We start from the raw sequence: 13,903 nt of genomic DNA, 5'->3' as shown, positions 1-13,903 counted from the left end.
GCTGAGCATCCTTGGCCTCCACTCACTAGATACCTGTATCATCCACCAAAAATATCTCCAGACATTGCCAAATGCCTCCTAGAGAGGAAATCCTACCCCTGTAACTACAGGGGTTCTTAAGCTTTGTAAACTGTGACTCTTTTGTCAGCCCAGTAAAGCCTACAGACCCTTTTATGTTTTTTGGTTTTTTTTTTTTTTTTTTGTCTTTTTAGGGCCACACCTGAGGCATATGGAGGTTCTCATGCTTGGGGTCTAATCATAGCCATTGCTGCTGGCCTACGCCACAGCCACAGCAACACCAGATCCAAGCTGAGTCTGTGACCTACACCATAGCTCATGGCAACGCTGGAACCTTAACCCACTGCGCAAGACCAGGGATCGAACCCTCAACTTCATGGTTCCTAGTCAGATTCCCTTCTGCTGTACCAAGAAGGGAACTCTACCCTTTTATGTTTTTAAGTGCATAAAATAAAATATATAGAGGAATAAAGGAAGCCTATGATTTTAAAGTAGTTATATACTTAAAAAATATGCTGTAGTAGTTTTATGCATCTTTGCTAGTGACTAAATAGCAGACCTTCACTTTGCCATATAGCAGAAATTGGCACAACATTGTAAATCAACTACACTTAAATTAAAAAAAAATTTAAATAGCAGAACTTCCATTGACTCCTAATAACTCTCAGACTTTTTTTTTTTTTTCTTTTTAGGGCCACACCTGAGGCATATGGAAGTTCCCAGGCTAGGTGTCAAATCAGAGCTGCAGCTGCTGGCCTACACCACAGCCACGGCAACACCGGATCTGAGCCACATCTGCGAACTACACTAGTCAGGCCCTTAACCTGCTGAGCCACAACAGGAACTCCACTCTCAGAGTTTTGAAGTGGAGCTGAGCACAAGTGATATTTTGAAACCACCTGCAAAAACAGGAATGTGAAAAGAAAAAAAATCCATGGATTCTGTTGATGCCACAGTCACATACTTGCAAATCCTGCTCAGGTTTTGCCTCCCTTCACAATGGAAGGAGAGCCTGGATTTCAGTGACAGATATGAAAATGAAGATGTTACGCTGTTTCCTATCTGGGTTCCTCCAGGTTAAGACCTCTGACCCAGGGCAAGTATTGAGCTGAGGGCTCTGTGCATCTTATCTCATTTGATCCTTAAGACTCTTCTTTAGGAGAAGCATCATCCCTTTTAACTGAGAAAGGAAATGAAATGACTTGCTTAAGGTCACACAGCTGGGGCGGGCACAGCTGGGTTTGACTTCAGGTCCTCTGAATTCAGTTCACATTCTTAACCACTTTGAAGCCCTCCTTTTCCCTCTCCTCCATCTATACTAAGAGGCAGGCTGAGATAGACTTCTTTTTTGTTTTATTTTAAAATTTTTTATTGAAGTATAAGTGATTTACAATGTTGTATTAGAGAGTTCCCATCGTGGCTCAGTGGAAACGAATCTGACTAGTATCCATGAGGATACAGGTTCGATCCTTGGCCTCACTCAGTGGGTTAAGGATCTGGTGTTGCCGTGAGCTGTGGTGTAGGTCACAGATAACGGCTCAGATCTGGCATTGCGGTGGTTGTGGCATAGGCCAGCAGCTACAGCTCTGATTCGAACTTTAGCCTGGGAACCTCCATATGCTGTGGGTGCAGCCCTAAAAAGACAAACATCAATCAATCAATCAATCAAAATTAAAAAATACAATGTTGTGTTAATTTCTGCTGTACAACAAAGTGATTCAGTTATACACATATATGTATCCATTCTTTTTCAGATTCTTTCCCATATAGGTTATCACAGTATACTGAGTAGAGTTCCCTGTGCTATACAAGAAGAACTTTAAAACCAAAAAAATGCTGCTAAAAATATAGCAGACAGTTATAATGGTGGGTCAATCGACTAGGAAGATTAACCATTATAAACACACATGCATTTAAAAACAGAGCACCAAAATATATAAAGCAAAAACCAAGGGAATTTAAAGGAGAAATAGAAAATTAAACAGTAAGAGTTGTAGGAATTCCTGTTGTGGCTCAGTAGGTTGAGAACCTGACTAGTATCCATGAGGATGTGGGTTTGATCCCTGGCCTCACTCAGTGGGTTAAGGGTTCCACTTTGCCATGAGCAGTGATGGAGATTGCAGACATGGCTCAGATTCCACATTGCGTTGGCTGTGGCGTAGGCAGCAGCTGCAGCTCCAATCCAACCTCTAGCCCAAGAACTTCCATATGCCATAGGTGTGGCCCTAAAAAGAAACAAAACAAAACAAAACAAAAACAGTAACTATTGTAGAGGTGGACCAAGGAGTAAGAGGAAGGCAAGGAAAGAAGGGTCAAGCAGATGCTAAATATCATTAGGTACTGCATCCCTGCTTCCTGATCACCAAAGTGAGTACCCCAAAACGCCTGGGTCTGGAATCATCCTCCACTGAGCCACAGTGTCCTCAGCACACTTGACATGTAGGGCTAGCTCATGGTCTGTGGTAGGGGCTGTCCTGTGCACTGCAGGGTGTTAAGGGTGTTGAGCAGCATCCCTGGCTTCAACACATGACTTGCCAGTAGCAGCCCCCCAACCCAAGTTATGACAATCAAAAATGTCTGTAGATATTGCCAAATGCCTCCTTGGGGGCAAAAGTCACCCCAGATGCAAAACCCTGGTCCAGTGGTACATATCAGGCACCCTGGATAGCACAACCACCCCTGGAGTGGATAATGTAAGCCTCTTTGCCAATACATTTGGGGAAAATGGGAAGATTCTTTTAGAAATTTGACCAGAAACCTTGATGTGGGTCTCCTTATTCTCTCTCCAGGAAGGCTATATACTATAGAACAAATTCCCCAGGGCTATAACATGCTTTCCAGAGGGTAACTGCTTAAGAAAGATTAAAAGCTCAGAACCCAGAGGAAGAGAGAGGCTGGGGGTAGGGAACTCTCTGGAAGCCTCGTGCACAGCTCAGGGTCCTGGATTGGGGGCATCAGAGGCAGACAACCCAGATGTGTCCAAGACATATTTTGCAGGTGGGAAACGATCTCAATTACTTCATGTTGGTTTTGCTCTGAATGTGCTGTGTGACCCTCAGCAAGACTGTACCTTCTCTGAGCCTCAGTTTCCCCACCTGCAACTGATGATCATATACCCCAGGCTCAGTATTCCTCTGGAGAAGACTCCAGAAGCAAAGAAATTGCTTCCTTGGGAATTCAGCCAAGAAGAATGGGGAGCTGGGGGTGGCAGGCTTATTCAGAAGTACCCTGTCCCATAGGCTCCGGTGTCGCCCTCATGTCCAACTTTGAGCAGCTGCTCCGAGGGGTCTGGAAGCCAGAGACCAATGAGATCCTACACATGTCTTTGTGAGTATTCCATCCTCCCCATTCCCTGGGCCCCACCCTGAGCTGGAAACTTCTGGTAACTTAGAAGCCTCAGAACCTGATTCTCTTTCTGGAAGCTCCCAGAGGCCATGGCTGGGGGATCCCAGAGAGGGAGCCATGACACTACCTAGGCAGGCAAGGGCAGGTAGAGTTGCAGGGAGGTGATACATTTGTTATGGGTTTTGAAGAGTGAGTGGGAGTTTTCTGACAAAGCAGGAGCTTCTGGACAGAGGCCAGCACCTCTGCCAACTTTCAAATCAGAAAAGAGCTGTGCTTCTGCCTGGTTCTACACAATCATGGTACAAAATGTAGGTGGGGAGTGAGGGGTCCAGGGAGGGGAGGATAGAGCATGGGTGAGGAGTGTGGCTGGGACAAAGTGGGGAACAATGGGCAGGGCCAGATGGTGGCATATAGGACTCAACCTAGGACCCCACCGGGCATTTATGTAGCTTAGTATATTCTTAAAAGACCTGAAAGCTTTAGGCTAGTTAAATTTTCTCCCAATCTACAATAAATGAGGCTGTTGCCATTAAAATATGACAACATTAAAAGGCTCAGTGGGAGTTCCTGTCATTGCTCATCATTAACGACTAGTATCCATGAGGACAGGGGTTCGATCCCTGGCCTTGCTCAGTGAGTTAAGGATCCGGTGTTTCCATGAACTGTGGTGTAGGTCACAGATACGGCTCAGATCCTGCATTGCTGTGGCTGTGGCGTAGGCTGGTGGCTACAGCTCTGACTCCCCCTCTAGCCTGGGAGCTTCCATATGCTGCATCTGTGGCCCTAAAAAACAAAAAAACAAACAAATAAAAAAGAGGCTCAGCCATATACCAATGAAAATTACCTCTCTTTCCACATTTTGGAACACATGGCATTATCTCCGTTTATCCCCATGAGAGGTCTGTTCTCACACTCAGTTCACAGACAGGGAAACAGGGACTCGGACAGTTGTGTCTCTTGCTCCTAAGAAGGCAAGTAGTTTTCCCTCTCAGATTCCATTCCCGCCTCATCAGCTGACTGCAAAGGCTCCACAGAATCACACACATAATCCCCCTGACCCTGGCGAGTGCTTCGGAAATACCAGGTTGAATTCTCATGCAGTGAGCGACAGACATCAGGAACAGAAGTCACAGGTCTGTCTTCTGCAACAAGTTAAACTATTGGCAACTTATTCTTCAGGGAAGAAAGGGAAAGTTAAGCAAAACTGCATGTGGTAATCCCACCTTCTGGAAGAGTGCACTGTTCAGGGATCTCCAAGACCACCCTCAGGTTTCATGATTTGCTAGAAGGACTCACAGAACTTGGCCAAGCCATTACACTCAGGATTGTAGTTTATGACAGTGAGAGGATGCAGATTAAAATTGGCAAATGCAAAAGGTGCATGGGGCAGCATCCAGGAGAGACCAGGTGCAACCATCCAATTGGCGCCTCTCAGCAGAGCCATGAGGACAGCACCTGTGTCTCCCAGCATCCATCTGTGACTGTATGCACTGAAAATTGCTGACCAATAGAGCTCCACCCAAGCTCTTGTATTTGGGGATTTTTTTTTTTTTTTGGCTTTTTAGGGCCATACCTGCAGAATATGCAAGTTCCAAGGCTAGGGGTCGAATCAGAGCTGCAGCTGCTGGCCTACACCACAACCACAACAATGCAGGATCTGAGCTGCATCAATGCCAGACTTTTAACCCACTGAGCAAGGCCAGGGATCAAACACAAATCCTCATAGATACTAGCCTTGTTTGTAACCTGCTGGGCCACAACAGGAGTGCCCTTTCTTTTTTCCTCTTTTGGGGGCATATGGAGTTCCCAGGCCAGGGATCAGATCAGAGCCACAGCTGTGAACTAAGCCACAGCTGTGGCAACACTGGATCCTTTAACCCACTGTGCCAGGCTGGGGATTGAACCTGCATCCTGGCACTGCAGAGACACTGCTGGTCCTGTTGCACTGAAGTGGGAACTCCTTCAGGGATTTTACTGGGGCTTAATCACACAGATATAGCTGACTGCCTGCATGGCTGACCTCAGCCTCCAGCCCCTCCAGAGTTTAGCTGATACCTTGTAGCCCAAGATTCCACGCTAAATCACACTGTTACCATCTGGTGTGACCCAAAGCCCCCAGATAAACAAAGACACTCCCATCAGGCAGGACATTCCCAGGGCTTAGTGGGTACCTCCCAGGAGCAGGGCAAAGTCTAGATCTCTCTTTGGGGCCAAGTTAAGTCTTTACCTCGCAGGGTGACACCACCTCGTCCATGTCACATGGGCATCTTCCCACTTCACATTCCTCTCATGGGCCGGCAGGGGTGGGTGGAGAAGGGAGTCTGGGCCAGAGATACACAGGTCTGAGCTGTGCAGAACCTCCCGGTAACCACAGCTGCCCCCTCCAGCCCCACGAAGGCCAGCCTGTATGGAGCCATCCTCTTCACCCTCCAGCAGACCCGTTGGCTCCCGGTGTCCAAAGCCAGCCTCATCTTCATCTTCACCATGTTCATGGTATCCTGTAAGGTGAGCCTTCTTGTCCTGATTGACACTGATCCTCACCTCCCAGGCTGAGAATGGGGAGCTTGGACTCATGGCCTTGGGAGTCTGGGGAATGGACAGACCTTTGAGCGGTGAGGGTGGGGACCTTGCCAATAACTTGAAGCATGGGAGGAGGACAGGTGAAGAGCAGTATCCAGCAGATGGGGACGGGAGTGAGCGGGTCAAGGTCTTCCAGGCAGAGGACCCAGCCTGGGCAAAGGCCGAGACTGGGGCTGGAGTGTTTGGAATCTGTTTGGGCTTGGAGAGTGGACTGGACCAGGAATGGTGCTGGACTAATCCTCGGGCCTTGAGCTGGGCGTCGCCCTACCCAGGAGAGGACTTCCAGGGCCACACACTTTTGCCTCCCTGTGAAGCTGGAGAGCTTCACTGCTGGATCCCTGGGAGGGGACCCCAGGCCATTGCATAAGGAAAGGAAGTGAGTGACCCCAGGCCAAGCATGGCTCTTCTCTGAGTCTTCTCTCAGTGAGACTCCTGGGGGAAAGGTGACCAACTATCCTGGTGTAGTTAGGTTTTTAACACCAAAAGTCTCACATCTGAGAAAATCCAGAACAGTGGGCCACCCTCCTGGGGGTGCTTGCTGCCAGAAGGCTGGGCCTGGGCTATCTCTGCCCTTGACCTGGCTGATCATCTTTCTCTCCCCTTCTCCCCCTCCCACCCTTGGCTTCTGCCTTGTTCTCTATCTGGCACTCTTGCTGTCTCCCTATCCCTCTGCACCCTACCTCAGGTGTTCCTGACGGCCACTCATTCCCACAGCTCCCCTTTTGATGTTCTGGAAGGCTACATCTGCCCTGTGCTCTTTGGATCGGCTTGGGAGGGGGACCATCACTATGACAACCATGGTGGATCCCAGGGCAGCAGCGGCCCTGGCTCGCCACACTCAGCCCTGCCCACAAAGTCCAAGGAGGAGCTGAGTGAGGGCTCCAGGAAAAAGAAGACCAAGAAGGCAGACTAGGGGAATCCCCAGCGAGAGGACCCAGACCCAGGACCTGGGCTCAGTTTTTCCCTCTCCAGGCCTCTATTTTTCCGTCTACTAACTGGGGCCATCAGCCCACCCTCCAGAGCTGACATGGGGGGGTTAAATATGATATGGGGGTGAAGGGCATCTGTAGGAATAGGGGTCCTTTTCTCTTTCTGCCAGGTCCCCATAGAGTTCCAGCTTGGGGGAGGGGGAGTCCACAGAATCTTAGCAGCAGCTCCAGCTGGAAACCCTGGCCAGTTATATACTTGGTTCTAGCATTTCCTAGCTAAAATTACACCTTGACTCCAAAAGAACTTCAAGCCGTGTGGAGGCTCGTTCATTTGACAGATGTTTACTAGGTGTCTGCTGCAAGGTACCTGTTGCGATTTCCATGTCTCTTCTTGCCAGTTTCTCCTGGGCATCCCTGGGCCAGTTGCCTTCTACTCTGAGCCCGTCTGTAGAGTGGCCCCTCAACCCTGTTCCATATGCAAGGGACTGATGTGATTCTGGATGTGAACCAGCTTTAGGAGCACAATGCAGTCTGGAGGGGAAGCCTTGATGGATGTTCCTTGTGCTTAAAACAGTTTTGCATCTTTAGATCTTTTGTGTTTGTGGACCGGAGATCCCCCCACAAGTTACCTGGCACAAAGAAGGCCTTCAGTAGACATGTCTAGGCCAGACTTGAGAGCATGGAGGGTATGGAAGGCTTGTTCTGATATCTGGCTTCAGGTTGCCCTTAAACCAAAGAAATGCAGCTGGCTGGGCAGGGATTCCAAGATCTGGCTCTGTCCAGGGACCGTGAGCACTTGTTACTGGACTCAGGATGCTCCATGAGACCTCCCTCAGGCTGGCACCCTTCACCGCTACTCACTCAGTCACTCAACAAACATGCCTACAATGTGCCAAACCCTGTGCTGCTACTGGGCAAGCTGGGAACTTGATTCAGGGTGAGCGAGGGGGATGGGAGCTGAGGGCCCCTCCTGGACACCTTCATCTCAGCCTAGGTCACCAGGGCCTGTTGAGAGGGTGGGTGGGTTGGGCATGGCCAGTCTCAAGTGGAGTTTTGGCCCAGACCAAGCCGGGTTGGGGCAGCCCTCTGCATGTGGGTGCTCAGGGCATCACCCTGCAGCTTTATTGAGATCAGCATGGGAGTGTTGGGGTCCCGGGTGTTGCCCAGTTATTGGGAAAGTGCCTTGATCTGGTGAAGCCTGGGAACTGGGTGGGTCCTGAAGCTGTAGGGCCCCAAAACTCCTCCTATTGCATGTCCATCAAGGCTCAGCATCAAGGGTCAGCAAATAAATTTGTTGTGAAAAAGCCCTAACGGCTTGTCTCATTCATTCTTGCTCTTTTGGCCTCAGGACACAGCAAGAGTCTGTAATCTTAGAAATTCATAGATTCCGAGAGAATGAGGCTCATGGCAGCCCTTGACCACCAGGGGAGATGGAGGCAGAGGGTGAAGTCTATGGGGTTTGGGCTAAAGCAGACCTGGGTTCAATCCTTACTCTGCCATTGACAGGTCATGGGGTTGCCCCTTTAAACCTGTTTGCTTCTTGGGAAAAAGAGGATGATTATTATCACTGCCCTTCAGAGATTGGGGGGAGGAATTCCCTCATGGCTCAGTGGGTTAAGGATCTGGCATTGTCACTGCTATGGCTCTGGTTATAGCTGTGGCATGGATTTGATCCCTGGCCTGGAAACTTACATGCCGTGGGTGCAGCCAACAACAACAAAAACAAAGATAGGTGGGAGGATTGATGTGGGTGGTTGGGATTTTGCAGCTGTGCAAAATCCTGTGAAGAGAATGAAAGTCACACCACAGACTGGGAGAAAATCTTTGAAAATCACACATCTGATCAAGGAATTGTATCCTGCATATAGAAAGAATTCTCAAGACTCAATAATAGGAAAACAAACTGTTCAATTTAAAAGCAAGCAGAGGGACAGTTCCCATCGTGGCTCAGCAGAAATGAATCTGACTAGCATCCATGAGGACGCAGGTTCAATCCCTGGCCTCGCTCAGTGGGTTAAGGATCCAGTGTTGCCATGCTGTGGTGTAGGTCACAGACAAGTTTTGGATCCCGAGTTGCTGTGGCTGTGGTGTAGAGCAGCAGTTACAGCTCTAATTCGACCCCTAGCCTGGGAACCACCATATGCCATGGGTGTGGCCCTAAAAAGACCAAAAAAATTAAAAAATCAATAAAAAAAATAAAAACAAGCAGAGGGGAATTCCTGTTGTGGCTGAGCAGGTTAAGAACCCAACATGGTGTCCATAAGGATGCAGGTTAGATCCCTGGCCTCCCTCAGTGGGTTAAGCATCCGGTGTTGCTGTGGCTGTGGTAAGCCAGCAGCTGCAGCTCTGATTCGACCCTAGCCTGGGAACTCCCATACAAAACAGGTGCAGCCATAAAAAAAAAAAGGATTTATAATGACTGGTTTTGGCAATCGCCAAACCCTAGAAACATTCCAAATGCCCATCAGCTGGTGAGTGGATGAACATTATACAATGAGTCCATCATACAATGGAATACTAGTCAGGGAAGAAAAGGAAAGAATTTTTGATACACACAACAATGTGGGTGAATCAAATGCATTTGCTCACTGAAAGGAGCCAAACAGACTCAGGCTACATCCTGTGTGCTCTCTCTATAGGATGTTATAGGAAAGGCAACATTATAGAGGCAGAAAACAGATCCCTGGGTGGCTCTGATTGAGAGTGGGAGGATAGATTGTTTTCCAAGGGGGCAGGGGAATTTCAGGAGGTAAGAGAACTGTTCTGTATCTTGATCATGGTCAAAATTCACAGAACCGGATGCTAAGAATTCTGAATAGCTTAATCAACTATAATGGAAAAAATAAAAATCTTAAAAAAACAGAAAACCGGAATATACTCTAAAACTTCTCAGACCTATTCCTATCCTGTCTTTTCACCTGCAAGGTGTGTTGTTGGGCAAATAATCCCCCTTCTCTGAGTCTCAGTTTCCTCCTAGGACGACCTAGGATAACCTAGGAGCGTCTGGAGTCAGATCACAAAGCCAGCTCTGTAAGAGGGCCCGGAGCCCTTTTGCTTGGGCTCATCCAGCACCTGGTGGGTGTTGGCAAGAAGCCGGCTCCGTGCCTTCCAGCACGAATGTTCTGGGATCTCAGTTTATGATGGAACACACTGTACCAAAATAGCCTCCCAGTCTATTTTGGGAAGGGGGTGGGCAAGCCACTGGCTGGCTGGCAGATGATTGGCGGGTCAGGCTGAACCTATGTCCCATGTAGGTGTGAGAGTGCTCAAGTCTGGCTCTTAAGTCCAGACTAATTTTAACTGCAGTAGTCAAGGGAGGCTACAGCTCCGATTAGACCCCTGGCCTGGGAACCTCCATATGCCGCAGGTGCAAGAAAAGACAAAAAAGAAAAAAAAAGAAAAAAAGAAAAAAAGTATTCCTTGATCCACGGGTTGCAGAATGGAAGTTGTGTTAACAGGCATGAAAACAACATGAATCTCATTGTACATCTCCATCAGAGCTCATGCGTGACCAGGTGCATTGTCAGTGAGCAGTAATATTTTAAGAAGAATGATTTTTTTTCTGAGCAGCAGTTCTCAACAGTGAACTTAAAATGTTCAGTAGACCATGTTGTAAACAGATGTGCTGTCATCCAGGCTTTGTTGTTCCATTAAATAAACTCAGGCAGAGTAGATTTAACATGAGCCTCAAAGGCCCTAGGATGTTCAGAAAGGCTTCAATCTGAAGTCACCAGTGGCATTTGGCCTCTAATAAAAGAGTCAGCCTGTCCTTTGAATCTTTGAAGCGAGGCATTGACTTCTGCTCTCTAACTGTGAAAGTCCTCGATGGCATCTTCTTCCAATATAAGGATATTTGGTCTACACTGAAAATCTGTTTTGTAGGGTAGCTACCTTCAGTAATTAGCTAGATCTTCTGGATAGCTTGCTGCTTTACCTTACACTTTTATGTTGTGAAGATGGTTTCTTTCCTTAAACCTCATGAACCAATCTCTGCTAGCTTCAATTTTTTCTTCTGAAGCTTCTTCACCTCCCTCAGCCTTCATAGAATTGGAGAAAGTTAGGACCTTCCTCTGGATTAAGCTTTGGCTTAAAGGAATGTTGTGGCTGGTTTGATCTTCTATCCAGACCACTAAAACTGTCTCTGTATCAGCAATAAGGCTGTTTTATTTGCTTATTATTTGTATATTCCCTGGAGTAGCACTTCTACAACCTGAAAATCCCTAATCCACTGCACAAGGATGGGGATCAAACCCACACATCTGCACCACAGCGGGAACTCCAGATATGGAATATTTTCATCACCTTCAAAGTTTTCTTCTATCTTCTTTTGGCTGTATGCCAAGACGTGGGATTTCTGGATTACATGGTAATTCTGTATTTAATTTTTTGAGGAACCACATCCAACAATTTTACTGTATTATGTTCCCTCAAAGCAAATTCCTAGTACCCTACACTCAAGGGCAGGGATTATACCAAGGCATGGGCACTAGGTTCAAGGATCCACAGGGGCCACCTTAGAAGCCGCCCACTATGGGAGGAGTTCCTGTTGTGGTGCATCGGAAACCATGAGTTTGTGGATTCGATCCCTGGCCTTGCTCAGTGAGTTAAGGATCCAGTGTGCTGTGAGATGTGGTGTAGGTTGCAGATGCGGCTCAGATCTGGCATTGCTGTAGCTCTGGCATAGGCCGGCAGATCCTAAAAAGACAAAAGACAAAAGACAAAAAAAAAAAAAAAAAAAGCTGCCCACTATGTCTCATAAGCAAATCCAGACACAGTTGCACCTAGAAATTTCCATTAAGCACTAAAAAGATGCCATGAACATAAGCAGGTATTTTATAAGCAGTATGTCCTGAAAGTGGGTTGTTACACTCTAAAGAAAAATATTTAGGTTCAGTGGCAGAGTGACTTGACATCAGTCACATAGAGCTGACAGTGGGACAGAATTGAAATCCACTCCCACCTCATTCCAGAAAATAGGCTTCTTCCTTTAGGAGCTCCTGTTGTGGCTCAGCAGGATAAGAACCTGACTAGCATCCATGAGGATGCGGGTTCCATCCCTGGTGTCACTCAGTAGCTTAAAAATCTTTGCTACAAGATGCAGCATAGGTCACAGATGTGGCTCAGAGCCAGTATTTCTGTGGCCGTGGTGTAAACTGGCAGCTGCAGCTCTGATTTGACCCCCAGGTCAGGAACTTCTATAGGCCACTGGTGTGGCCCTGAAAAGAAAAAAAGAAAAAGAAGAAATCTATGCCTATTTCATTCCAGGAGACAGGCTGCTTCCTTGTTTTTTTTTTTTTCTGTTTTTTGGTTTTTTTGTTTGTTTTTTAGGGGTGCACACACAGCACATGAAAATTCCCAGGCTAGAGGTTGAATTGGATCTGCAGCCTGTTGGCCTACACCACAGCATCACCAGATCCAAGCTGTGTCTGTAACCTTGGCCACAGCTCGTGGCAACGCTGGATCCTTAACCCATTGAGCGAGGCCAGGTATCAAACACTATGTCCTCGTGGATAGTAGTCAGATTCATTTCCACTGAGCTATGATGGGAACTCCCGGCTTCTTCCTTTATGTTTCATTTCTCTGAGTCTCTTTAGGGAAAACATAAGGTACACATATGGGAAGAGGGTGGCGGATTCTCTGATGCTGAGCAGGTGCTTAGCACAGGTAAGGCCATCATCCAACAGTTACTGCAGACGTGGTATAACTGTGTTTGCTTTGTGCTTTCTGATTGGTACCTGCCTGGAGGTATCTGGGAAAAGTCCCAGCTTAATTAGTGGAGGATACAAGCACCTAATTGAGCCCATAGAAGCCATCTGAGAAGTCAAAGTGAAGGCACCCAGACAGGATGTTGGCAGGCCTGAGAGTGAATTTTGGTTTTGCTTCTCACTTGCCTCATGACCCCAGGGCAAATCCCTCCTCGTTAAATGAAAATGTTGAACCAGGTTAAGGGTAGGTGAGCTATAGCCCACAGGCCCAATCCCGCCCACTGTCTGTGTTTTATTGGCACAGAACCTGGCTCATTTGTTCCCACATCATTAGCACCTCTCTCAAGCTAAAACAGCAGAGTGGAGTCCTTTCAAGAGAGATTGCTATGAGCAACTGAAAATATTGACTGTCTAGTCTTTCGAAGGAAAATTTGCTAACCCCTGGACTAGACGGTTTTTAAGACTCTACTTCTAAAAATCTGATGATTGGATTTCCTGCCATGGTGCAGTCGGTTAAGAATCCAGCTGCCATGGCTCAGGTGTGGGTTGGATTCCTGGTCCACCATAGTGGGTTAAAGGATCTGGCATTGCTGCAGCTGTGGCATAGGTGGCAGATGCAGCTTGAATCTGGTGTTCCTGTGGCTGTGGTGTAGGGCAGCTGCTGCAGCTCTGATTCTGTCCCTAGCCTGGGAACTTCCATATGCTGCAGGTGTGGCCCTAACCAAAAAAAAAAAAAAAAAAAAAAAAGCAAAAACAAACAACAAAAAATCTACCATAGTAGGTATCTTAGGTTAGAATGCTATTTTTTTTTTTTTTTTGGTCTTTTTGCCATTTCTTGGGCCGCTCTCGCGGCATATGGAAGTTCCCAGGCTTGGGGTCGAATAGGAGCCATAGCTGCCAGCCTACGCCGGAGCCACAGCAACATGGGATCCGAGCTGCATCTGCCTCCTATACCACAGCTCACGGCAATGCCGGATCCTTAACCCGACACCTCATAGTTCCTAGTCGGATTCGTTAACCACTGAGCCACGACGGGAACTCCATTAGGTTAGAATGCTATAACAGATGATCATGGACTGGGCTGCTTAAACAAGGTGTATTTCTCATAGTTCTGGAGGTCAGGAAGTCCAAGATCAGGTTGCCAGCAGATCCAGTTGTCTGGCGAGGGCTCTTTTCCTGGTTTGTGAATGGCTATCCCCTTTTATCTGGCAGAGAGCAAAGAGAGACCCTGTAGCTTCTCTCTCTCTCTCTCTCTCTCTTTTAGGGATGGGGGAATGCCCGCAGCATGCAGAAGTTCCTAGGCCAGGACTTGAACCCTTGCCACAG

The 13,903-nt window shown here is 47.6% G+C and overlaps 1 protein-coding gene across 5 annotated transcripts in view; it reads left to right on the top strand.

Annotated features, from left to right (window-relative positions):
* The window catches only part of TMEM38A (transmembrane protein 38A), a 32,981-nt gene extending 23,242 nt beyond the window's left edge, over positions 1–9,739 (top strand). Inside the window, exons 4-6 of one of the 5 annotated variants that reach the window (XR_014837455.1) lie at positions 3,258–3,974; positions 5,067–5,868; positions 6,629–8,183. Coding sequence is in view for 1 of the 5 variants with exons in the window: in XM_021083580.2 (XP_020939239.1) it covers positions 3,258–3,345; positions 5,751–5,868; positions 6,629–6,856 (434 nt within the window). In the remaining 4 variants the exon portion in view is untranslated. Of the gene's footprint in view, positions 1–3,257; positions 4,939–5,017; positions 5,869–6,628; positions 8,184–8,898 lie in introns of those variants that run through there. The other 4 variants (XM_021083580.2, XR_014837458.1, XR_014837456.1 and 1 more) reach the window with 4 other exon arrangements.
* The last annotated feature ends 4,164 nt before the right edge of the window (positions 9,740–13,903 follow it).

This window comes from Sus scrofa, chromosome 2 (assembly GCF_054392235.1).
Source record: "Sus scrofa isolate SSC_HxYL_T2T_F1_AM1 chromosome 2, Sscrofa_HxYL_maternal_Yorkshire_Landrace_v2.0, whole genome shotgun sequence".
In the NCBI taxonomy this organism is placed as follows: Eukaryota; Metazoa; Chordata; class Mammalia; order Artiodactyla; family Suidae; genus Sus; species Sus scrofa.
This window is presented reverse-complemented; position numbering and strand designations above follow the sequence as displayed.